This window comes from Rhinoderma darwinii, chromosome 1 (assembly GCF_050947455.1).
Source record: "Rhinoderma darwinii isolate aRhiDar2 chromosome 1, aRhiDar2.hap1, whole genome shotgun sequence".
Classification (NCBI taxonomy): Eukaryota; Metazoa; Chordata; class Amphibia; order Anura; family Rhinodermatidae; genus Rhinoderma; species Rhinoderma darwinii.
In genome coordinates this window covers 34,386,568-34,413,412 of record NC_134687.1, presented here as the reverse complement: position 1 = coordinate 34,413,412, position 26,845 = coordinate 34,386,568, and the positions used below count along the sequence as shown (strand labels likewise).

Genomic DNA, 26,845 nt, shown 5'->3' with positions numbered 1-26,845 from the left:
TTTTTCTGGACAAACCCTTTAAGACAATATAAGGACGAAATAGTGAACAGGAGACGCCGGATAAGACGACAGACTTCATCTACTGTACAGCGATACTGAGAATGGAAGCTCCGCAGAACATGGCACGCAAGATGCTGTAAACGCCAAACACATTAACATTTATAAAGGGTAATGGATGATTTTATTGTATTACTAACATTTTACATTTCTTCTGAATAAGACATCGTAGACACATGACCGCACCTTAGATTCATTCTCCAATACACAAGGACTAGTTATCCAAAGCTGCCAGAATTTTGCCGAATTCTACAGTAGTTGAGTAACTATCAGGGTCGAAGGGAAAAACAGCTGCTGTAGGCCCAGCAACTAAGGGGGCCCATCTCCACACAAAGGTGAGGTGAGGGAGTGGGGAATTGAATGCAGATTATTGGGAGTCCAAGTACAGGGACCCCATTACAAGTGTTGCTATAAAAACAGATCCAATCTAGTGAATGGAGTGAGGTGGGGCACAGGGTCTCCCCAACTGCTTCACTCAGCATTGTGCTGTGTTCACACAGGGCGAATACGCTCCGACGTCCTGATGTTCTGCAGCCCTGGGATGACGTTTCATCCCACGTGACCACTGCAGCCTGTGATTTTCTGCTGCGGTCACATGGGATGAAAGTCATTCCAGGAGGCCGGCCTGGATGAAGAAGCACAGAATTCTGGGTAAGTATAAGTAGTTTTTTGATTTGCGGCTTTTCCACCGCAAAAATCACATCTGCTATTTGTTGCGGGTTTTACCTCCCCATGGAATTCAATGGCGAAAACCCGCAACAAAAAAAGCAGCGATTACACAAATACAATTGACATGCTGTGGATTAAAGAAAAAAAAAAAAAAAAAAGGAATAGCAGGTCAATTTGTAAAAGTTATTTTTTGCGCTCATCATTTATGCAGCGTGTGGATGAGATTTGTTAAAATGTCATTCACTTTGCTCCCACTGTATTATGATGCAGATTTTTGCTACGTGTGAACTCGGCCTTAGTAGGTTGGAAGAGGAACGCCAGGTCACAGTGCAGCAATTTACTTATTATATGGCGGGTGAAATTGTTCTACTTATCTTGTGTATATTTTATATCACTATGATTTCTTCTTCATTCACATTTAAAGCGAAGCTCCAAATTCTGTTGGTTTTCTGTTACCAGAGAGCAGTGCATGCTGAGATGACCGTTACAGCTGTTCGACAAGGGGGGTGGAGATACACGCCTGGGTTTCAGCCATTGTTATTTTTGGGGTTTCGTTTTTATGACGTTCCCCATGCAGTATAAATAATGTGTTAACTTTACTCTGGGGGTCGTTGCAATTACTGTGGTACCAAATTTATATATTCTTTTATGTAAACACACACGTACGTACACACACACACACACACACACACACAAGTACGTGTACACACACACACACACACACACACACACACAAGTACGTGTACACACACACACACACACACACAAGTACGTACACACACACACACACACGTACACACACACGTACACACACACGTACACACACACACACACACACATATACCCACACACGTGTACACACACACACACACACACACACACACTTCTTTTACTGACACACACACACACACACACACTTCTTTTACTGACACACACACACACACACACACTTCTTTTACTGTCAGCTGAGCTTTATGAAGGTTCGTTTTTTGTTAATATAGCTATTTTTATTGGTACCATTTTGGGGTACATATTAGGATTTATTGATTAACTGTTATTCCTTTTTTGTGGAGGAAGATGGACAAAAAAATTGCACAAAAGATTGATTTTATTTTTTTTAACGTCGATCATCGTGCAGGATAAATTGCATGTTAATTATATAGTACAGGGCGGAACAGTTGCGGCCATTTTTACATAATAAAGCATTTTGTACGTTTTTTATTTCTAAATATTTTATTTATTAGGGGACTTACCATGCAATTGAGCTTTTAAATACACTGCAATACTTCTGTATTGCAATGTATTATGGCTGTCTGACAGGCAGCGTATTAGGCAGGACCCCCGGCTGTCATGACAACATAATAGCACCTCATGATTCCGTCGTGGGCGCACTGATGTGATGACAGAGGGAGCTTCCGATCTTCCTTGGTCTAACCACTTAGATTCCCCCGGTTGCTATTGACCGCGGCATCTGTGAGGGTTAAACACCCGGGATCAGAGTTATCCCCAATGCCGGTTGTTGCAGCAGTGTCAGATATATATATATATATATATATATTATACAGCGGACACCCTCTGCGGATGATGCGGTCAATTTTTTGGGCGCTTGCCGTTAACTACATAGAGAGAGCCTTGTAAATTTATGGCATACGTCGCCAAGGGGTTAAAGTAATTTCAATAGAATAAACAAATGTGAAATAACTTCAAACCAGCACAGAAACAATAAAATAAAGTAAAGCTACTTAATCTGTTGCGTAGAGTTACATTAAAAATGTATTTAAAGGGTTGTACACTTTTGACAATCACTTTTTATTAGAAGAGTTCCTTAAGGGGTTTAATACTGGACGATTATTAGACAGACGAACCTTCACAGAACGCTCGTTGCCGATGATTGTCCTGTGTAAACTGGGCAGCGATCAGCAGATGAACGAGCAAACGCTCCATCATCTGCTGGTCGTATCGTTTTAAAAAACTGATATATTATCGTTGTCGGCAGCACATCGCCCTGTGTAAACAGACACGCGCTGCCGGCATGATAATAATGTATGGGGACGAGCGATCGGAGTAACGACTGCTCGTCCCCATCCATAGCTCCGTGTGACCGGAGCAAACAATATTATTTAAGATCTAGATGCTTTGCGCTGCTTTGGTCAGTTATCCAGGATTACTTAAAGGACGGGTGTCGCGAAAAATTAATTTTTTATATCAATTTGCTTTTAGTGTTTTATTTAAAAAAAAAATATTTATTTGTGTGTTTGTGTTTTACTTTTTTTTTTTCTCTCTTTTACTTCTCTATGGGGGCTGCCATTTTTTTTTTCATCTCTGTATGTGTCGATTAACGACACATACAGACATGGAATACGGCACATACAACCCCATAGAGAATGCGAACGGGAGCCGTTACATCCACTATGCTGTACGCCGTCTGTGTGGGAACGGCGCATGCGCCGCTCCCACACAGTCCAAATGGAAGGTCTTCGGCCGAGCGACATCCGGCGCCATTTTCTTGTGGACCGGAAGCCGCGGCCGGACAGTAGGATGACTACTTCCGGTCGCGGCTTCCGGGCATGTGTTCAGAAGCGAGCGGACGGAGGGGCGGTAGCGGCAGCAGGTAAGTTATGTTCGTGTCTGATTACCACTGTATGTAAGCCTACTACACTGTGTATTCACTCAAAAAATGGCGGCACACAGTGTAGGAGGTTTGAACATTCAATCCCCTCCTTTCTCCTGGCACTAGCCTGGATAAAGGAGAGGGGATTGTGTGAGGACACATGAGCGAGTGTGTCTTCTCAAATTTTGCAGCATTAGGGGGGATTCACACGAGCGTGTATTGGGTCCGTGCGGGCCACGTGGTTTTCACGCGCCACGCACAGACCAATACAAGTCTATGGGGCAGTACAGACAGTCTGTGCTTTTTGCGCAGCGTTTGTCAGCTGCGCAAAAAGCGCGACATGCTCAATATCTCCGCGTATTTCGCGCATCACGCACCCATTGAAGTCAATGGGTGCGTGAAAACCACGCAGGTCGCACGGAAGCACTTCCGTGCGAACCGACTGAAACAGCGCACCAGCTGTCAAAAGGATGAATGTAAACAGAAAAGCACCACGTGCTTTTCTGTTTCCAAACATCCAAACGGAGTGTCTTTGAGATGAGCGAACCCGGACAACCGAACCGAACTTCACCGGGTTCGGCCGAACTCGTTTTGGCCGAACCCAGCAAAAAAATTTCCGGTTCGCGATGTCAGGAGATAGTCACTGTCCAGGGTGCTGAAAGAGTTAAACTGTTTCAGCACCATGGACAGTGACTACCGATCCCAATAAACATGAACCTGTAAAAAAAAAACGAAGTTCTGACTTACCGATAACTCCCGGCTTCTTCCTCCAGTCTGACCTTCCGGGATGACAATTCAGTCCAAGTGACAGCTCCAGCCAATCACAGGCCAAGCACAGGCTGCAGCGGTCACATGGACTGCCGCGTCATCCAGGGAGGTGGGGCCCGATGTCAAGAGAGGCGCGTCACCAAGGATGCGTCACCAAGGACGCGTCACCAAGGCAACGGCCGGGAGGGAAGTTCTCGGTAAGTACGAACTTTTTCGTTTTTTTTAACAGGTTTCTCGATGTTGTGTTCGGTATTCACTGTCGAGGGTGCTGAAAGAGTTACTGCCGATCAGTTAGCTCTTTCAGCACCTTGGACAGTGACGGGCGTCGACTAGCCTCATCTCTATGATGGCGGCTGCGCGAAAATCACGCAGCCGCGCATCATACACGGATGACACACGCAGCTGTCAAGTGGTTTTTGCGCGCGCAAAACGCCGCGTTTTTTGCGCGCGCAAAAACGCAACGTTCGTCTGAATCTGCCCTAAAGCAATGAGGTTGCTTTACCACATGCCAATGCTGCAATTTTGGGAATTGCTCCCTCTAGTGACCAGCACAGGGAAATGTTATAATTAGAATCTAATTTATAATATTTCCGGACTTGTGAAAAAATAAAAAAATAAAAAACAATGTCTAATTTAACTAAAAAAAAAAAAAATAATAATTTTCTAGCGACACATTCCCTTTAAACCTCATATTTTTGCGACATGAAACACATTTCACATTACAGAAGTTCCGCTCCGCATTCATCCGCTTTGATATTTGGCGGTAATATCGGATTGAGATTGGATTTATACACTGAATAAACATGAACTTCAAGTCTGAATTATTATAGGGAACCTCTTTAGCATTTAAGCCTGGGCACCCGATCTCCTCAGACAAGGCGCACTACTTCCCCAGCATCGCAAGTAGATTTTCTTTCTATTAGTATTTACAGTGAACGGTCTCCACTAATAATAAAACTCGTTCCCTATTTCTACTTGATCCACAGATTAAAGACCCTTTTACACGGCCAATGATCGGGCAAATGAGCATTTACAAGAACACGTGTTCCCGATTATTGCCCTGTGTAAACACGGCAATGATCAACGATCAACGATCAACAGATGAATGAACAAACGCTCGTTCATCGGCTGATCGTATAGTTTATGCAGCGATAAATGTTATCATTGTGGCCAGCACATCTCCCCGTATATAATGGAAATGTATGGGGACGAGAAATCGTAGAAACAATCGCTTTTCCCCATACATTACTGATCATAGCTACTTGTGAAAGAGGAAAACGATCGCCAATCAATTTTACGGCCCATAACGGCCGATATAAAATGACCCCAAGTCCCTTGTTCTCCATCACACAACAACGACATGACGCCCAATTCTTTATACCTCCCAAGTGTCTGACTTTAGACCCCTACTTTTGACCCAAATCCCTTTTGCTCCTACATTTAAGGGCGGACATTCACTCGTTCAGACGTAGTGAATTTTCAGTGCGGATTATGCACCGAAAATCTGGAACAACTTACAATACAATGCGAGTGAAAGAGGTTTTAAATACAAGTGCAAAGGGGGAAATCCGTCCTTTATTCTTTGCTATTTAACCCCTTTAGGATGCAGACATTTTTGGGCTTCAGGACCACACACAAACACTAGTATGCCCTAACAAGCATTAACAGGAGACAGCTGATCATGAGTACAAGGTGGCCCCCCACATTTATAGTGTCACGTTCATTTTCATTGCAGAGCTGAAAGAGTTAACTGCCGGTAAAGGCTTTTTTTCTGGTCCCAGTCATTTCAGTGTAGTGGAGTTGTGTATTAGGCCAGGGCTACACCTAGACTTTTTCTAGTACTACATAATTGATTTTAACTGTTGAGTGACAGCTGCAGTCCACAAGATTGCATAGAACTCAATGTGCCCATTTGGACTTCAGGATGGGTCGATAGTTAAAATCAATGATGTAGCGCTGTAAAAAGTCACATTGTAGCCCTGGCCTAAGGTTAAGGGTCTGTGCACACGCAAACTCAAAAACCTCTGAAAATACGGAGCGGTTTTCAAGGGAAAACAGATTCTGAGTTTAAGACGTTTTTTAAGCCACTCGCGATTTTGGCAGCGTTTTTCACGCCCGTTTTTGGAGCGGTTTTTCTATAGAGTCTATGAAAAACGGCTCCAAAAACGGCTGAAGTCACATGCATTTCTTTTTCGCGGCCGTTTTTCAAAACGGCCGCATAAAAAAACGGCCCGTCGGAACAAAACGCCGTTTTCTCATTGCAATCAATGGGCAGTTGTTTGGAGGCGTTCTGCTTCCGGTTTTTCGGCCATTTACGGCCTGAATTACGTCTGAAAATAGGCCATGTCAACATACCCTAAGGCCACACAGTTTTACCAACAATAACGCGCCATTAAACAGGGTGTTTGACAGCTGCGCCGAAAATGGTGCAAGCGCGGCTGTTGGCCGCGTTACGACCATGTCAGGGCCACTCCGTGCGGCCCTACTCTTACATTTTACGTAGTGCTACCGATTAACTAACTATTGAGCTACAGTCCAAATGAATACATTGAGTTGCATGCAATCTTGCGGACTGGAGCTGTCACTCAAAAGTTAAAGTCCATCAGTAGCGCTACATAAAGTCTACGTGTAGCCCTCAAGATCATTTTGACTCAATAGTACATCAACGTGGCTGAACTGCCTCAGGCCCTTCACATACTATACTGACAAGGTGTAGGAAGGGGTTAAATAAGAATCTGCTTCAGAAATATTTGATAAAGCCGAACAAGGACGTCAGCCGTAGAAACATATTTTAAGCAGAAATCAGCTGCAGAAGTCAAGGTCATTGCTAGAAAGCAGAATGAAGAAAAACCCTTGAAGGGATTGGCAGTCCAGGCAGGAGATTGGGCTGGAAAGTGAATAAGAAAACCAATTACGGTTCTTTGAATGGAGGACAATGGCTCCTGTGTTACTCCGCAAGACATAGACACTGGGCCACATCTGGGGCAGGGGGTCAGAGGTGCCCAGCTGGGCGCTATTCTGCATGTTTACACTCGCTGCCTCCAACAGTGGAAAGTCTGTTAACCGGGCTCCATTTTATCCCCGTGATTATTCATGTCTTCAAAGGTTCTGCTCCTGACCTATAAAATGCATAATATTCTTCCTCAGAGGCTATGAAATAGGAGAACTGGCAGGAGCAGACCAGTCGAGTAACTTCTGGCACAGACATATATACACATAGTATATATATCCTGTTATTTATATAGTGCCAGCATAGGAAAAACATGCAAACACCATGCAGATGTTGCCCTGGTTTGATTTGAACCCAAGACCTCATTACTTCAAGGCAATAGTGCTAAATACTACGCCACCTAGTAGTGAAAGTCCAGAAAAACCTTCTTGAAAGGTACTGGTTCTTTTTGCGGAGATTCAGTCAGCTGGTAGGGAATCTTAAGGGCAATGCTTTCTGGGTAAAAGTATACAGTATGGCTCTCCTCCAGAAGGAAGAAAAGTGTCTCTCCAGTGCCACCTATAGTTTGGACATTGATTTAAAGGGTAGTCACCTCTAGATGGCAGTAGAGAGACAGTTTTCTTCCGTCTGGAGGAGAGCTATTTTGCGTAATTTTTCCCAGGGAGCATTGCTCTTAACCCCTTTACAACTGCCATACGGCTATATACGTTCTAACTGCCAATGTCCCGTGCAGTTAGCACGTGTATAGACTTTGTGTATAGACTTCAGCCTGGAAGGGGTTTTATGAGTGCAGTGCTGCTTCAGTGTGAGCATCACTGCATTCTCGTGTGCCGGGGTTTTGAGACCCCCGGAATACACCCCCCCCCCCCCACTGTAGATAGTGCCACCCACAACCCCACCAAAACCCTCTGTAAATAGCACCATATATGCTGCCTCCAGCATCGGAATCCCCGGCCAGCGCTCTGGCCGAGGATTCCCCTCCTAGAGGGAGCCCCCGCCGTCTATCTATCCCGCTGTAGATAGTGCCACCACCTTGCAGATAGCAACCCCCCCCCCCCCCACCTCTGCCCCGCTGTAGATAGCATCGCATCCCCGACTGTAAATAGTGCCACCTGAACTGAGTCTCTAGGAGCGGAATCCCCTGTGTTAGATCGCACTGGTCGGGGATTCTGCTTCTAGACAGAGCCCCTGACGTTACTGTCCATTTGCACAGTGACGTTAGTGGCTCTGTCTAGGAGCGGAATCCCAAGCCAGTGCGATCTGACACCAGGGATTCCGCTCCTAGAGACTCAGTTCAGGTGGCACTATTTACAGTCGGGGGTGCGATGCCATCTACAGCGAGGCGGGGGTGGGGGGGCACTATCTACAGCGGGAATGGAAAGACGGCGGGGGCTCTCTCTAGGAGGGGAATCCCCGGGCGACACTCTGGCCGGGGAATCCGCTACTGGAGAAGCCCCTGGTGTCACTATGCATATATGGACAGAGACATCAGGGGCCTCCTGTAGAACCTACAGGGAGCTACAGTGGTGCTATGTACAGGAAGGGGGTGCCATTTACTGGGGGGGGGGCGCTATCTACAGGGGGCTGCTATATACAGGGGGTGTGGCACTATCTACATGGGTACTGTGGCATTATATTGGCACTCTACAGGGGATACTGTGGCGCTATCTACATGGGCACTGTGTGTGGCACTAAGTGATCATTATCTACAGGGAGAACTGTGGCACTATTTACAGTGGCCATTATCTATGATGACACTGGCACTATTTATGTGGCACTATCTACATTGGTATTGCGTCACTATCTACATGGGCACTGTGGAGTTTTCAGGGAGTTGGGACAAAAAGCCCTAATGAATAAAATTCATAATTTTTTTTAACGTCCATGAAAAACGGATGGCAAATGCCGGTTAAAAATGGTCAAACGGCCGGGAAATGGATTAAAATTTTGAGACACATTGATGCAAAACAGCCATGAAAAACTAACAGTTGATTTGTTGACTGCCATTTTTTTCACGGTCGTGTGTATATAGCCCTCTTCACTCTCCCCTCACAGCGATCCATGGTGACGGAGAGAGAAGAGGACTAATTGTTACAGAGCTCTACAGTGTGAATAGATAGATAGATAGATAGATAGATAGATAGATAGGAGATAGATAGATAGATAGTGATGATAAAAGTGGTTTTTCTTTAATTTTTTGTGATTTGTCTGCTCATAATAAAAATTAAAAACACTGAATTAATTAAACTAATCTAGAAAATGAAAGCCTCATAAGTTTTGTAAAAAAAAACAAAGTAAAAATAGTTCTGATATTCCAAGCGGTTCCAAAGATATTATCGTTTAAAGAAGTGCATATCAAAAATTTAAAATTTGACCTGGACACCGGCATTAATGACCCTTGGTCATAAAGGGTTAAAGAGGCTGTCACCAGTTTCATACTTCCATATCTCCTACCTAATCTAGTAGGCGCTGTTTTGTAGATAACTACTGTGTTGTTGTTTTTTAAAAACGTTTATTGGTGATAAAGTTATGAGCTTTTAAACACTTATGCAATTTTTTTTTGTAAAAGCCCAACTGGGCGTTTTTTTTACTTCCACCAAGTGGGCGTTGTAAAGAAAAGTGTATGACGCTGACCAATCAGCGTCATACACTTCTCATCATTCATGTCCAGCTTTAGTCACAGCACAGTGTGATCCCGCAAGATCACGCTGTGCTGTGACTAAAGCTTGACATGAATGATGAGAAGTGTATGACGCTGATTGGTCAGTGTCATACACTTTTCTTTACAACGCCCACTTGGTGGAAGTAAAAAATAAAAAAAAATACCCAGTTTGGCTTTTACAAAAAATGTGCATAAATGTTAAAATGCTCATAACTTTATCACCAATAAATGTTGTTAAAAAACAACAACACAGTAGTTATCTACAAAACAGCGCCTACTAGATTAGGTAGGAGATATGGAAGTATGAAACTGGTGACAGCCTCTTTAAGACTTACCAGCTGGATCTCCGCAAGACAAATCAGTACATTCTGGCTTCAAAGGCCTCTCACTTAGCCATTCAGAACCCTACTCTGTACTGATGAGGAGCAACAACTCCAAAACAGTGCTGTCTACAGATAGCAGTCTTTGGTTTGGCTGATATCCCTAGTCATGTTTCAATGCTCTATAAAGAGTTGGATATTGATTTATAGGGTAGTCACTAATAGGCGGCACTAGAGAGACAGCTTTCTTCCTACTGAAGGAGAGCTAGTTTACATACAGTAAAACCTTTAAAGAGGCTCTGTCACCAGATTTTGCAGCCCCTATCTGCTATTGCAGCAGATCGGCGCTGCAACGTAGATTACAGTAACGTTTTTATTTTTAAAAAACGAGCATTTTTGGCCAAGTTATGACCATTTTTGTATTTATGCAAATGAGGCTTGCAAAAGTACAACTGGGCGTGTTTACAGTAAAAGTCCAACTGGGCGTGTATTATGTGCGTACATCGGGGCGTGTTTACTACTTTTACTAGCTGGGCGTTGTGTATAGAAGTATCATCCACTTCTCTTCAGAACGCCCAGCTTCTGGCAGTGCAGACACAGCCGTGTTCTCGAGAGATCACGCTGTGTCGTCACTCACAGGTCCTGCATCGTGTCGGACGAGCGAGGACACATCGGCACCAGAGGCTACAGTTGATTCTGCAGCAGCATCGGCGTTTGCAGGTAAGTAGCTACATCGACTTACCTGCAAACGCTGATGCTGCTGCAGAATCAACTGTAGCCTCTGGTGCCGATGTGTCCTCGCTCGTCCGACACGATGCAGGACCTGGGGCAGGAAGTGAGTGACGTCACAGCGTGATCTCTCGAGAACACGGCTGTGTCTGCACTGCCAGAAGCTGGGCGTTCTGAAGAGAAGAGGATGTTACTTCTCGTCAGAACGTCCAGCTAGTAAAAGTAGTAAAAACGCCCCGATGTACGCACATAATACACGCCCACTTGGACTTTTACTTTTAAACACACCCACTTGGACCTTAGCAAGCCTCATTTGCATAAATACAAAAATGGTCATAACTTGGCCAAAAATGCTCGTTTTTAAAAAATAAAAACGTTACTCTTATCTACATTGCAGCGCTGATCTGCTGCAATAGCAGATAGGGGTTGCAAAATCTGGTGACAGAGCCTCTTTAACCTGGCATCATTCGAACCTGAAACAAACTGGATTATCACATAATCTGGATTATTGGACAGTCACAGAAAAGAGGACGTTAAAGGGTTATTCCCATCATAGACATTTATGGCATTTCTACTGGACACCACTGGGACCCACACCTACCTCTTCTTAGTCGACTATGCTATTGTTTCCACTAAAAAAAAAAAATCAATGGAAATCTATGGCCTTTCCATGGCCGTTCGTAGGTTCCTCCAATGGAAAGCTGCAATGGAATCCATGAGCAGAAACCAGCGCTGGTGTGAACACAGCCTATGTTACCACTGTCCTGTAATCCACAGTGTATGCCCGGGGTGTCACCATTGTTATTTTGGGTAGGATGTCACAGTGTTATTGCTGTACTCAGGGTTGGGTGTTGCTCTTCACAGCTGGTATACACATCTTTTGTATAAAAATGTGGAAATGCAATTAACATGCCAAGTTAAACCACAATAGCCAAACCCTGTGGAAACATAACACTGGCTGCAGTGCTGGGAATAGGTCTGGGCTTTACTTAGCTGGAGGCCTCCGTGTTATAACAGGCTGATCAGAACTCTACACAACATGAAGCAGACAGCGAACAGTTAAAGGTTACAGGAGGCTTTGAGCAATCAAGGTAAAGTATAGACTTTTCTCACCGTGTTATTTGGCCTTGAAATAACTTTCCAGATGCACTTTACCTGCAGTCACACAAATAAAACCACACCTTCCCAGAGAGAAAGTTAACATTTAAAATAAGGCCTAGTTCACACTGAGTTTTTTTGCAGGCGGAAAAATCTGCCTCAGAATTTTAATGCAGATTTTGACCCTGTCGGCAGAAAATTTGCCGCGTATTTTCAGGCAAATTTCGGCCACAGCAGCTGAGCTCAGCGGGCAAAAAACGCAGCGAAAACCGCTGATGTCAATGGGACGTCAGAGATGGAAACATCTGAAGAAAGGGCATGACGCTTCTTTTTCCCGCGAGAGTTTTTTTTCCGCTTGCGGGGAAAAAAAACGCCTCAGCCTCCCATTGAAAACAATGAGGCGTTTTTTGACGTTTTTTGGCATGGTTTCCGCGTCAAAAACCACTACAAAAAACTTAGTGTGAACTAGGCCGAAAACGTATCAGTGGTCTGTACCGATGCATTCAAATGAAAAATGAATAAACTTTACCAATAGTTTCGACCCAAAAATAAAAATCCTAACAATTTCTATATTCAGCTCTCATCCTGTAGTCCTCGGGGACAGGCATGGACTCGTAATATGGCCAACCGGACAGATTCCCAGTGGGCCAGGCCAGTCAATGGGCCGCCCGGGCCCAGATCGCCAGGTGAGCACCACCTTCAACTCTATCCGCGTCCTCAGGGCACAGATACAGTTTAAAACCTATGGCAGAGCAAGGAGCCATAGACTCCCTGGTGTGTCCTGGTCACTGCTTCGTGCCACCTGCAAAGGGCTGTAAAAGTCCAGAAGAGGCCTGGGCCGCTTGGCTCATTGTGGAATCGGCCAGGTTGGGCAAGTATAAATTTTATTTTTTTTCTGGTGAAAAAAAAGGGGCACTATTACAAATCTGAGGGCACAAATGTGAATATATGTTTATTGGGGAGGGGTTACACATTGTTTAGGGGGCCCTGGGACATTATTACTTTCTAGGGGCACACAGGGGGCATTATTACTTGCCAGGAGGCATTACATTCTAGGGGCACAAAAAGGGATATTTTTTTCTGTCGTGGCAGAAAGGGGGTAATTATTACTGTGTTAGGGCAGAAAGGGGGCATTATTACTGTCAAGTGGGGATTATTACTGTTTAGAGGGCACAAAGGGGGATTATTACTTTGTTGGGGGCACAATGGTGAACATTTTCTATTTTACTATGTGAAGGCACAAAAGGGTTATTATAGGTATGTAGGAGCACAGGGGGCACTAAGAAGCGCTATTAGGGTATGTTCACACGCAGCAGCAAAATACGGAGCTGTTTTCGCCTGAAACCAGCGCCTGATTTTCAGACGTTTTTTAACAACTCGCGTTTTTTCGCTGCGTATTTTACCGACGTTATTGGAGCTGTTTTTCAATGGAGTCTCCAAAAACGTCCCAAGAAGTGACATGCACTTCTTTTTACACGCCATATTTTTAACAGCGACGCATAAAATTAAGCCTCGCGGGATCAGAACACCGTAAATCCCATTGAAAGCAATGGGCAGATGTTTGGAGGTGTAATGGAGTCGTTTTTTCAGGCGTAATTCGAGGCGTAAAACTCCCGAATTACGTCTGAAAATAGTGCGTGTGAACATACCCTCACTGTTTGGAGCCTTAATTGGGCAAAATGGTTACTGTTTGGGTACACTTAGGGCATCATTATTACCCACCAGGCCCTGGTGCCTGAGGAGGCCGTAAATCCGTCACATAGGACGACATCAGTATAATTTATTTTTTTATAGATTTTGCGTTGGGACCCGGGAGCTTCGAATTATACCTATGACAGCCATGTATTACTATTTTCCATCTGCCCCATCGACTTGCTAACCCACAGACAATAGAAAATGAGACGATGGGAGGGAGTAACACATAACAGGATCAGGTTTGTTTGTAATCCAAAACCAAAGAGACACATAGGTCTGCATAGAAGCTGTATACACAAAACGGTAGATTTTTTTTACATTTTTTTTTTTATTTGCTTCATATTTTGTTTTAGGTTCATCTGATACTTGTTGCCATTGCCGTGTTGTCCCTAATGTTTACAGCTCAGCCAGCTGATTATTGAATAACCAACCCTTATAGTCATTTCAAATACACAAATATGGCATTTTTGGCAGTCCACTACACTCAAGGACCACTTCTGAGTAATGTCATTCTTGAACAAAAAGAACAAATTCTGAAATATCTTCGATAAAGCAAATGTAGATTGTACCAGTCTTACCTCCAAGTTGTCCAGAGACCTTGTGACACTGAACCTTTTTGATCTTCCAAGGGACCTACGTCCTGAAGAGCGCTGTGGACCTTGGACCAACCCACTGGAATGGCCAAATTTTGAGTTCTATAAAATACACATATTATGGTTAAGTATAAAAATACATAAAATTCACAAAATGTAATAACATTTTTATAAATAGAGGATACAGGGAACCAGGTACGGAAGTAGGCGTTACAGCGCTGCTGCCTCTTCTTTACATTGACGGTACTTGACCCCGTGTTTCAAAGGAAATCCCGATATTGCAATATATTGATTTCGTAATTAGTCACGGACTGATGCATTAAATAAACACTAAAAAAAACAACGTCATAGCATTAAATATTACCATCCATAAAATAATTTAAGTGACGGTGACCATATTTATGCCTGGACAATGGGAATTGCTATTCCAGGCAGTAATAAATCCTACAAAGTATGGGAGCACGGCCCGCAAAATGCAAAAGAACGGACATGTTCCATAATTCTCGGAACATTTCCACGGCACGGACACCCTTCCGTAGTGCTACGGAAAGGTGTCCGCGTTCAATGAAAGTGAATGGCTCCGTTTCTGCGGACCGCTGTTGCGGTCCGCAAAAACGGAGGTTTTTTACGGTCGTGTGAATGGGGCCTAATCCCTTTAGACAAAGTAGAATAGAGAATTAGAAGTTATTTAGTACCGAGTGAAAGCAAAAGTTCAGCTGTGGCTTAAAAAATAAAATAAATAAAATTAAGAATAAAAGTCAATATCTAATCACTTTAATAAATAGCATCTTAGGACCTGCCGACATCATGTTTTTTGTCTCCCTTTAAATGTATATGCCAAGAAACGTTCACGACATATACTTTAAACGGAGGCTGTGACGAATGCCTAATGGTCAGTTCACACAGAGGTTTTTGACGTGGAAACCACGTCGGAAAACGCGCCAAAAAACGTCCGAAAATGCCTCTCATTGATTTCAATGGGAGGAGGAGGCATTTTTTTCCCGCAAGCGGAAAAAACGGCTCGCGGAAAGAAGAAGCGACACGCCCTATCTTCGGGAGTTTACATCTCTGACCTTCCATTGACATCAATGGGAGGCAGATAAAGCATATTTCGCAGCGTTTTTTGGCCGCGGTGCTCAAAGGCCACGGGCAAAAAAAAAAACACTGCGAAGAACGCCACGAAAATCAGCGTGCAGGCGGAGCAAAATCAGCCTCCAAATTCTAAACAGATTTTTTTAGGCAGATTTTCTGCCTGCAAAAAACTCAGTGTGAACCCAGCCTAAGGCTATGTTCACACGGAGTATTTTGCAGGCAGAATTTCTGCCTCAAAATTCCGTTTGGAAGTGACGCAGATTTTCCTCTGCCTGCAGGCTGATTTTAGCGGCGTTTTTCGGCAGCGGCCATTGGGTGCTGCGGGCATAAAACGCTGCGAAATACGCTTTCTCTGCCTCCCATTGAAGTCAATGGGAGGTCAGAAGTGGAAACGTCCGAAGATAGGGCATGTCGCTTCTTTCTCCCGCGAGCCGGTTTTACTGCTCGCGGGAGAAAACCGCCCCCGCCTCCCATTGAAATCGACGGGAGGCATTTTCGGGCAGTTTTTGACGAGCTTTTTGGCGCGGTTTCCACGTAAAAAACTCGTCAAAAAACTCTGTGTGTACTTAGCCTAACAGTGCCAATGTCACCCATAGGCTATAATGGTATCCGTTTAATGTATGTGTCATGAGCTTTTCAATACATATCCGTTAAATGGATGCCATTATAGCCTATAAGTGACAGATGGCACTGTTAGGCATCAGTTTAACACATCTGTCACCCATAGGCTATAATGACATCCGTTTAACGGATATGTAATAAAAACCTCATGACATTTACGTTTAAAGCATGCCTGTGACAGATGCCACACAGTGGCAGCCCTCACCCATAGGCTACCATGTTAAAAAACGATAGGTTTAATGTATAAGTTTTTCTACTGGACTCCGTGGGATGGAATAGCGTAGTCTAGTACGTTATTCCATACTTTTTTTTTTTGTGGTATACTTCTATACCAGCCAAACAAAGCCCAAAAGGATGCTTGTTTGGCCTCCGTCTGACAATGGAGCCCTATAGACACGTTTAGTGTGTATGTCGGGCTCTAAAAAAAAAAACTTTCGGTGAATAGGCCCTTAGGCTAGGGCCACACGACAACTTTGGCCGATATACAGGTCGCATGATCACCATGTCGCGCTGCCTACATCACGGGTAATTAAAATCAAGGCAGCCCGCAACTTGCCGCAACCAGGACACCACAGACGCCAGAATAAACACACGCTGCTCTATATCCAGAACAAGTCTTTTTTTTATTGGAGCAGGATTACAAGCCACATCCCAGGGCCACCACCATCCCAGGGCCACCACCATCCAAGGGCCTCCACGTTCCTGTTTAGGGTGATTTATCTAAAAAGTCGTTGATGGGCTCATGTGGACACTGTATAGCACGTGGAAGCGTATTGGCCCTATTCCCATCGCGTCTTTTGCCTACGTTTAACCTATACATTTGGAAAAAGCTCCTGACGTATCCATTAAACGTAGGCTGTGACAGATTCCTAAAAGTGGCATCTGTCACCATAGACTTTAATAGATACATCATAGACTGGGGTCATGAGAGTTGGTGATGTATTAGTTAAACAAATTCCATTAAAGACTGGCACTATTAGGCATCCGTTTAACAGATCAGTCACCCTTAGGCTATGGTGGAGTGGTATCCATATAAAGGATACGTCGTGAAAAATCTCTGGAAAGCCCACGACGTATTCGTTAAACATATGCCGGTGACGTATGCCATACAGTGGGATACGTCACCCAAAAGCTCCCATGTTAGAAAATCGTATCCCGCGTGGTACACGTTGTATGGCGTTATGATTTGGGTATATTGAAGCACGGTTATTTAGGTATTGTGTGTTATTATTTGGATATGGTTTATATATTATTTACGATGATATGCTTCTGCTATATGACTTAATTATTAAAATTACATTGTTCTTGAATCCCAAGGAATCATTACTTAGGACACTGATCCCAATGTCATCATTACTCCATTGACCAGGGCCCTCCAGTGCGCCATTTCTCTTAGCCTCCCAATGCACTTACTCTAGCCTTTCCAATAGAAGCATGTTGTAGTTAAAAAACTAAAAATACCTATTGTACATGCCTCACAAATAGATTTTGGGGGTTTTGTCTTAACCATGAACTCAAAGGCTGTGTTCACATCTTCTAACAGAAGCCATAGCGGTGATCTGGATCATCGTACGACGGACCCCATTGACTTATAATGGAGTCCATCACGGTACAGCCGCTTTGACTGAAAGAATGGCACTGCATGATGGGCTATTCGCGCTGTCCAATGTGACAGAAACCCTGATGGAACCACCATCCTGAAGGTGTGCATACACAATAGATAAAAGTCGGCCAAACCTAAAGTTTTTAGCAGTACCAGCGACTTTCTGATGTATATGTGGGTGTCGTGACTCTCCTCGACGATAAATGTCTGGGGAAAGAAGGATTGGGCATGTTGGATTTCAACATGCCCGATTCTTTGTTGCAACGGGAGAGAAGCTGCCGCAAGAGGTGTCTGGCAGGGGCTTATTCCCCTCTACACAACATGCATGTATATGGAGGAGTCAGGAGGAAGGGCAGTCAGCCAACAGCTATGTAAAGTGTATGGCCACCTTAAGACCACTAATACTGTACCGCTCCATTACATAGACTTCCTTACCCATTGAACAATTATCATCTCTTCCCAAAATGTATGAGAAATGTGTAAATGACTGAAAATGTGCAAGACTTTAGAAGCCAAAAACATTGCACCAGTAGAAAAATCCACAATTTGGCCCTCAGCCAGTTGCAAGCATTATATTGCCAAGAATGCCCTGTTCGGTGGGGATTTCGGCCATTACATCCACATCTGCAATATTTAGCTGTTAATATGAAGACTTCTGTTATTGAGAGCGGCCGATGAGGTCTCCAAAGCCTTTAAAAAAAACTGTGTTTCTGGCGGCTGTAAACTCATAGAAGGTAAATGTGCAAATAAAATAGAAATAATTCTGTCATGATCGGCTGCTACCCAACACAACCGGATACTTCTGTACAGAAAATGCAGCTTTTAGACATTAAAGGGGTTGTCCAGTGTAGAAACCCAATTTTTATATACCCTATTAGGGAATTCTGAGGCAAGGGAGGGGGGTCCTCTGTTCGAGATCCTCATCTCTTGGCCAAAGTGGAGAGCGACTACAAAGAGCGTCTCGCTTTGGAGGACCTGCCCTGTCCTGCATTACACAGATAACCAATTGATTTAAATGGGTACTGTGTAATGCTTCATTTCTCCTGTGGGCGCTCTGCAGGGATATTGAACACGTATTGCCAGGTTTCCCCACAGATTACAGGTGATCACTGAGGGTCCCAACAGGGGGACACTTTGTGATCTGCTTATTGTCAAGGGATCCTTAGGCCTTATTTACACGAACGTGTTTCACGTCCGTGTTTTTCACGCGCGTCGCACGGACCTATGTAAGGCAATGGGGACATTCAGACATTCCCGTGTTTTTCACGCAGCGTGTGTCCGCTGCGTGAAACTCACGACATGTCCTATACTTGAGCGTTTTTTGCGCATCACGCACCCATTGAAGTCAATGGGTGCGTGAAAATCACGTGCAGCACACGGACGCACTTCCGTGTGCTGCGCATGATTTTCACGCAACAGTAGATCAAGAAATGAAGGGAAAAATAAAACCACCTCCTTCATTTATTTTTCTAAACCTCAAAACCACGTGTCATAAGGATGGCATATCGCGAAAATCACGCAGTCACGCACCAAACACTTATGACACACGGAACTCGTGTAAAACGCACACGTTCGTGTAAATAATACCTAAGAACAAGTAGGGATTGTCCACAACATCCACTGAAATGAATAGCATTACAGCTCTACAGGTTTTCCATAAAAGAAATGCACTGGGAGCTATGCTTCTTATAGAGAGACAAGACTGTACTATATGATATATGATAAAATCATATTATGACAAAATATGCATGAAAGAGCTATCTGGCATGATATATTTCCCTAGGTGTCACTCAACACAAGGGATTATGGGAAGCACAACATGAAATGTGCTTCTGCTGTGTTCTGAATCACTTTGAAAAAAAATATTCTTCGTAGAAACTACAGATGCGGATATAGGAGCATTGGGGTCCCATATAAAGAGGAGTCCTTGCAGAACAAGACATACTAAGGCCCCATTTACACGAACGTGTTTTTGCGGCCGCAATTCCCCCGATAATCCACGGGAGAATTGCGGCCCCATTCATTTCTATGGGGCCATGCACACGACCGTAGTTTTTACGGTCTATGCATGGCCCGGGAGCCCACACCGCAGAAAGAACGGACCTGTCTTATAACGGGCGTGATGTGCGGTCCGGGCTCATTGAAAATAATGGCCGCGGCCATGTGCATGTCCCAGCATTGGAATCCCCTGCCAGAGAGTGTTGACGTTCTGGCCAGGGATTCAACTCCTACAGGAAACACCTGATTTCACTGTCCATATATGGACAGTGACGTCAGGGGCTACTCCTAGAGCAGAATCCCCTGTTAGAGCATTGCCGACGCTCTGGCCAGGGATTCGGCTCATAGAGGGAACCCCTGACGTCTCAGTCCATATATGGATAGTGGCATGAGTGGCTACTCCTGGAGCGGAATCCCCTGCCAGAGTGTTGCAGACGCTCTGGCTGGGGATTCCGCTGCTAGAGGGAACTCCTGACGTCACTGTTCATATATGGATATTGACGTCAGGGGCTCCTCCTGAAGCGGAATCCCCGGCCACAGAGTGGCTGATGCTCTGGCTGGGGATTCCGCTTCTAGGGAGAGCCCTTATGGCGCTCTCTAGAAGGGGGGTAGCGATATATCTACAGGGGGTGGAATTATCTTCAAGGGGTGTGTGGCACTATCTACATGGGCAATGTGGCACTATATAGGTGCACTATCTATAGGGGACACTGTGCCGCTATCCAAATGGGCACTGCGTGTGGCACTATCTACGTGGGCACTGGTACTAGGGGCAGCTAAGGGGGAATTATACAGTATGGGGGCAGCTAAGGCCGCATTATACTGTATGGGAGAAGCTATGGGGGCATTATACTATATTAGGGCAGCTATGGGGCATTATACTGTATGGGGCAGCTATGGGCCATTATGCTGTATGAGGCAGCTATGGGCCATTATGCTGTATGAGGCACCTGTGTGGGCATTATGCTGGATGGAGGCATCTGAGTGGGAATTATACTGCATGGGGGAATCTATGTGGGCTTTTAACTGTATGGGTGCATCTATAGGGGCATCATACTGTGTGGGCTGAACCGGTTGTGTATGGGCAGGGATTGGGCAGTAATGGAGGTGCGGCTTAAAGGGGAAAAAAAATGGACGGGTCGCATCGGTTGTCCCCCTTTGCGATACTTGAAAGTTGGGAGGTATGGAGAGGCAGAGAGAGAGAGAGACACACACTCCAAATACAAGTCCGTGGAGAGCGGGTAGCGGGGGCAGAGAGAGCCAAATAGACACGATGCTCATAGAAGTCTATGGAGAGGGGATCAGGGTGAAAAAGACACAAAGACAGACGTGCTGCAGCTTCCTGGTAAATGTTATATGTTACCACAGTGCTGGATTCTCAGCTACACTGATCATTACTGCTATATAATCTCTTCCATGCTGCTGCTGCTGCAGCTTCTATATATGTTATAGATAGAGATAGGAGAGCAGTATTCTCCCCTTCTATGTGTGCAGTGTATAGAAGACATGATAGCCATTAGACTCCGCCCACTAGCTCAGAGACAACTAAGAATTAGGTATAAAGCCTGCAGTGGGGAAAACTGCTAAATAATGCAGGATACAAGTAATATAAATGTTCAGAAATAGTGTTATTCCTCATGTACAGACATTTGACAGATTATTCTAAATAGTCACCTGAATAGTTAGGTACGCTTTAACCCCTTAAGGACGCAGCCTGGTTTGGGCCTTAATGCTCAGAGCCTGTTTTTCAAATCTGACATATTTCACTTTAATATGGTAATAACTTCGGAATGCTTAAACCTATCCAAGCGATGCTGAGATTAATTTCTCGTGAGACATTGGGCTTTATGTTAGTGGTAAAATTTGGTCGATTCAGTGTTTATTTGTGAAAAATTGCGAAAATTTAGAAAAAAAAATAGAATTTTTCTGAATTTAAATGCATCTGCTTGTAAAACAGATGGTTATACGACCCAAAATAGTTACCAGTTCACATATGTCTACTTTAGATTTGCATCGTTTTTTAAACATTCTTTTATTTTTCTTGGACGTTACACGGCTTAGAACATAAGCAGCAATTTCTATTATTTTTAAGAAAATTTCACAAGCCTTTTTTTTAAGGTACCTGTTCAGTTCTGAAGTGGCTTTGAGGGACCTATGTATTAGAAACCCCCATAAAACACCCCATTTTAAAAACCAGACCCCTCAAAGTATTCAAAATAGCATTTAGGAAAAAATGTAACCCTTTATGCATTTTTAACAGGAATTAAAGCAAAGTGGAGGTGAAATTTGCAAATTTAATTTTTCTTGCTGAAATTAAATTTTATTAAAAAAAAATTCTGTAACACAGAAAGTTTTACCAGAGAAACACTACTAAATATGTATTGTCCAAATTCTGCAGTTTTTAGAAATGTCCCACATGTGTCTCTAGTGTGATAATGGACTGAAACACCGGCCTCAGAAGCAAAGGAGCACCTAGTACATTTTGAGGCCTCTTTTTTATTAGAATATATTTAAGGCAGCATGCCAGGTTTGAAGAGGTGTTGAGGTGCCAAAACAGTAGGAATCCCCAAAAGTGACCCCATTTTGGAAACTACGCCCCTCAAGGAATTAATTTATGGGTGTTGTGACCATTTTGACCACACAGTTTTTACACAGCACGTATTTGAATTGGGCTGTGAAATTAAAAAAATGAAATTTTTTCCAATAAAATGTCATTTTTCATTCAAATTTCTTATTTTCACAGGGAACAAAATACCCCATTTTGTTGCCCAATTTCTCCTGAATGCAACAATACCCAATTTGTGGTGCTAAACTGCCGTTTGGGCCCATGGGAGGGCTCAGAAGGAAAGGAGCGCTGTGTGTTTGTTGGAGTCCAGATTTTGCTGGATTGGTTTTCCGGTGCCATGTCGAATTTGCAGAGCCCCAGAGGTATCAAAGCAATGGAAACCCACAAGAAGTGACCCCATTTCGGAAACTACACCCCTCAAGGAATTCATTTATGGGTGTTGTGACCATTTAGACCCCATAGTTTTTTGACAGAATTTATTTGAATTGGGCTGGGAATTTAAAAAAAAAGGTAATTTTTTCCAATAATATGTAGTTTTGGCTAAAAATGTCTTATTTTCACAAGGAATAAAACACCCCATTTTGTTGCCCAATTTGTCCTGAGTGCAGCAATACCCCATTTGTGGCGATAAACTGCCGTTTGGCCCCATGGGAGGGCTCAGAAGGAAAGGACCACTATTTGGCCTACTGGGGATTTTCTGGTGCGAAGTCATGTATGCAGAAGCCCCTGAGGTACCAGTACAGTTGAAACCCCCGAGACATTCATCTAGAGGTGTAGTGAGCATTTTGACCGGAGACCTACACCCCATAAACTGTAATGTGGGTTCTCCCGGGTATGGCAATACCCTCAATGTGGCTGTTATCAGCTGCCTGGACACACAGCAGGGCCCAGAGGGGAAAGACGAGGGGGGATAAGCTGTGCGGAGTACATCAGGGTAAGTAAAATTGGGGTAAATTATAAACCAAGGGATGTATGATAAATTTTAAAACACTCTTTCATACAGAGCTCTGGATATTCGGGACACTTGTCATATTGATATATTGTGTCCTCCCTTATCGCCCTCTTATAGCAGACTTTGCACCTCTTTTGACTTTTTCCCTTCTTGCCAGTTTGGGGAACTTCTCCTGGAAAGTGTTGCCATGGTAAGATACGTGTGGCCTCTCTTCCAGAAGTACTGGGTGTCCCCCTTCTTGGTCCCTAAAGATTAGGTTCTGATAACCACCTCTTGAAATTCCAGGAAAGTTCCCCTCTGGCCTGCACATCAACGTAGCACGTACACATTGTACAATGCCATCTGTATGATGTGCACTGCCAGCTTCTTATACCACACCGCATGGCGCTTCAGGGCTTGATCTGACAAGTCCACCCCTCCCATGTACCTATTGTAGTCCAGGATGCAGTCTGGTTTGGGGGTCTCTGTACAGGTACATGGGTACTGGTGTGACGTCTCTCGTCTTGTACTTGACACAATATGTTGCTGCTGGATTGTGCCCTGCGCTCACCCCTTCTGAGTGTTTGCCCTGCAGAGTCTTAGGGAGGCCTCTCAGATTTCTTCTAGCAGTGCCGCATGCCGCAGGACTTCTGGAAGCAAGGCAGTTGAAGAGTGGGACGCTGGTATAAAAATGATCCAGGTAGAGGTGGTGACCCTGGTCCAGCAGTGGGTGCACCAAATCCCACACAATTTTTGCATTAACTCCCAGTGAGGGGGGGGCATTCTGGGGGCTGAATACTGCTGTCCTTCCCTTCATATATCCTAAATTTGTAGGTATACCCTGATGCACTCTCACAGCTTATACATCTTCACGCCATACGTTGCCCTCCTACCCGGCAGGTACTGGCGGATTTGAAGCCTCCCTTTAAAATGTACCAAAATGTACCAAGGACTCATCAATAGAAATACACTTCTCGGGGGTGAATGCTTGGGAAAACCGGGCACTGAAACGGTCTAATAGGGGTCTCGATTTATACAAACTGTCAAAACTGGGGTCATCTCGGGGTGGGCACTGCTCATTATCAGCATAATGTAAAGAAACAAAGTATTGCCTAATTTTTTTTTTTAGGTTCCAGTTCAGTTCTGAAGTTGCTTTGCGGGGCCCATATATTAGAAACCCCCATCAAATACCCCATTTTAGAAACTAGACCCCTCAAAGTATTCACAACAGCATTTAGAAAGTTTATAAACCCTTTAGGTGTTTCACAGGAATTTAGAGCAAAGTAGAGGTGAAATTGACATATTTTATTTTTTTTGTCAGAAAATCTTTTTTTATTCAATTTTTTTCTGTAAAATAGAAGGTTTTACCAGAGAAACACAACTCAATACTTATTGCCCAGATTCTGCAGTTTTGAGAAATATCCCACATGTGGCGCTAGTGCGGTAATGGACTGAAGCACCGGCCTCCGAAGCAAAGCACCTAGTGGATTTTGAGGCCTCCCTTTTATTAGGCACCATGTCCGGTTTGAAGAGGTTTTGTGGTTCCAAAACAGTGGAAACCCCCCAAAAGTGACCCCATTTTGGAAACTAGACCCCTTGAGGAATTCATTGTAGTTTTCATGGGGTGCATGCGACTTTTTGATCAGTTTTTATTCTATTTTCAAGAGGCGTGGTGACTAAAAAACAGCAATTCTACTATTGTTTTTTTATTCTATTTTTTTACAGCGTTCACCGTGCGGCATAAATGACATATTCAGGCCTTATTCACTCGAACGTGTTACACGTCCGTGCTACGCGCGTGATTTTCACACGCGTCGCACAGACCTATGTTAATGAATGGGGCCGTTCAGACTGTCAGTGAATTTCACACAGCGTAGGTGCACTGCGTGAAACTCATGACATGTCCTATATTTGCCCGTGTTTCGCGCAGCACACACCCATTTAAGTCAATTTAAGTCAGGGAATTCCACAGAGTCCCGGAGCAGAGCATATACTAGCGCTATGCACGGGACTCCGGCACTGGGGCAGCCCCAGACATCGCTGTCCATATGTGGACAGCGATGTCAGGGAATTACAGAGTCCCGGAGCAGAGTCAGTACTAACGGCTCTGTGTCCCGCATGCTTGAGACCCCTGATCTAAGTCAATAAGGTGCTGCTATATAAGGCCTTATTCACACGAACGTGTATTACGTCCGTGCTACGCGCATGGAAATCACGCGCGTCGCACGGACTTATGTAAGTAAATGGGGCCGTTCTGACAGGTCGTGATTGTCATGCAGCGTCCGCTGCGTAAGACTCACGACATGTCCTATACTTGCCCGTGTTTGAAGTCTATGGATGCGTGCAAATTGCGCTCAGCACACGGAAGCACTTCCGGGTGCCGCGTGTGATGCGCGATACAGTAGGAAAATAAATTAATGAAAACAGAAAAGCACCTCTTGCTTTTCTGTTTGTAAACATAAAACCAGACTGTCATCATGATGCCGGCTGCGCGATCACCATATGCTGATGACACAGACATTTTGCGCGTGCAAACGGACATCTAGGTGTGAATAAGGCCTCACTTTATTTTGCGGGGCGATACTATTTTTTGTAAAAAATCATTCACTTTTTGTGTTACCTTATTCTAAGAGCCATAACTTTTTATTTTTCCATCAATAAAGCCGTGCGAAGACTTATTTTTTGCGTAACAAACTGTAGTTTCGATCAGCACCATTCTTAGGTACATGTGACTCTTTGATCTCTTTTTATTCCATTTTTTGGGAGGTGAAGTGACCGAACAATTGTGATTCTGGTACGGTTTATTATTAGTTTCTTTTACGGCGTTCACCGCGCGGGATAAATAACGAAATAATTTTGTAGTTCAGACCGTTACGGACGCGGCGATACCAATTATGTATAGTTTATTTATATATTTTTATTAATAATAATAATAAAGGACTGATAAAGGGAAAAAGGGGGATTTTTACTTTTATAACTTTTATTTTTACTTTATTACTTTGTCCCACTAGGGGACTTGAGGGCAGGAGGCCCTGATCGCTATTCTAATACACTGCACTACATGCGTAGTGCAGTGTATTAGAGCTGTCAGCTACTCACTGACAGCAAGCATGGTGGATCCTGACTTTGTCAGGACCCACTAGACTTCCGTAGATGGCATAGCTGGAGGCCATTGTTAGGCGTCCGGTAGCCATAGCAACCATCGCTGCCCGCTATCATGTAGCGGGCCCTCGATGGTGGTTTAACCCCTAAAAAGCTGCGCTATTGAATGCGGCTTTTAAGCGGTTAATCATCCGGGACACAGCGATCGGTCCCCGCTATGGGAGCTGCGGCAACCGCTGTACAAGACAGCTCCTGTGTAGGTCGGGAAGACGGCCGAAATGGCCATTCCTCCCGTGACATACTATTCCATCATGGAGCGCGAACAGGATGGTTACCATAACGGAATAGTACGTCACTGAGCGTTAAAGGGTTTCTCTAAGGAAATAGGAGTTAAATAACTGAGCCCTCTCCCTCTGTAGCATTTTTGACTTGTCTGCGTCCTGTTGGGAACTGGTGTCTACCAACCCATTTAGTAAGTATGGCCTTTTTCTGTGTTTTTTTTAAATAACTGAGCACTCTCCCTCTGTAGCGTTTTTGACCTGAGCACTCTACACGCACTAACTTTGTAATAACCTCACCATTAGAATTCTGCTGAAAAGCACTGCATTAAGCTGGCCATACATTAGAGATCGGCCGTTTTCTGAACACGTCGTTCATGGTTTGTCTGTGACTCCATAAGAGATAAAACAACTAATCGCCGTTTGATCACCACCCTGATATGTGGCCTGGTTTGGGCTTCTATGGATGAGATGCAGATCTGCAGTTTGACATGAATGACCC

The 26,845-nt window shown here is 44.2% G+C and overlaps 1 protein-coding gene across 1 annotated transcript in view; it reads right to left on the bottom strand.

The window, feature by feature from the left end:
- Positions 1 to 26,845, bottom strand: part of RGS12 (regulator of G protein signaling 12) — a 149,736-nt gene that overhangs the window by 105,494 nt on the left and 17,397 nt on the right. The window contains exon 3 of the mRNA XM_075857435.1: positions 14,138 to 14,254. Coding sequence (XP_075713550.1) covers positions 14,138 to 14,254 — 117 coding nt within the window. The remainder of the gene's footprint in view (positions 1 to 14,137; positions 14,255 to 26,845) is intronic.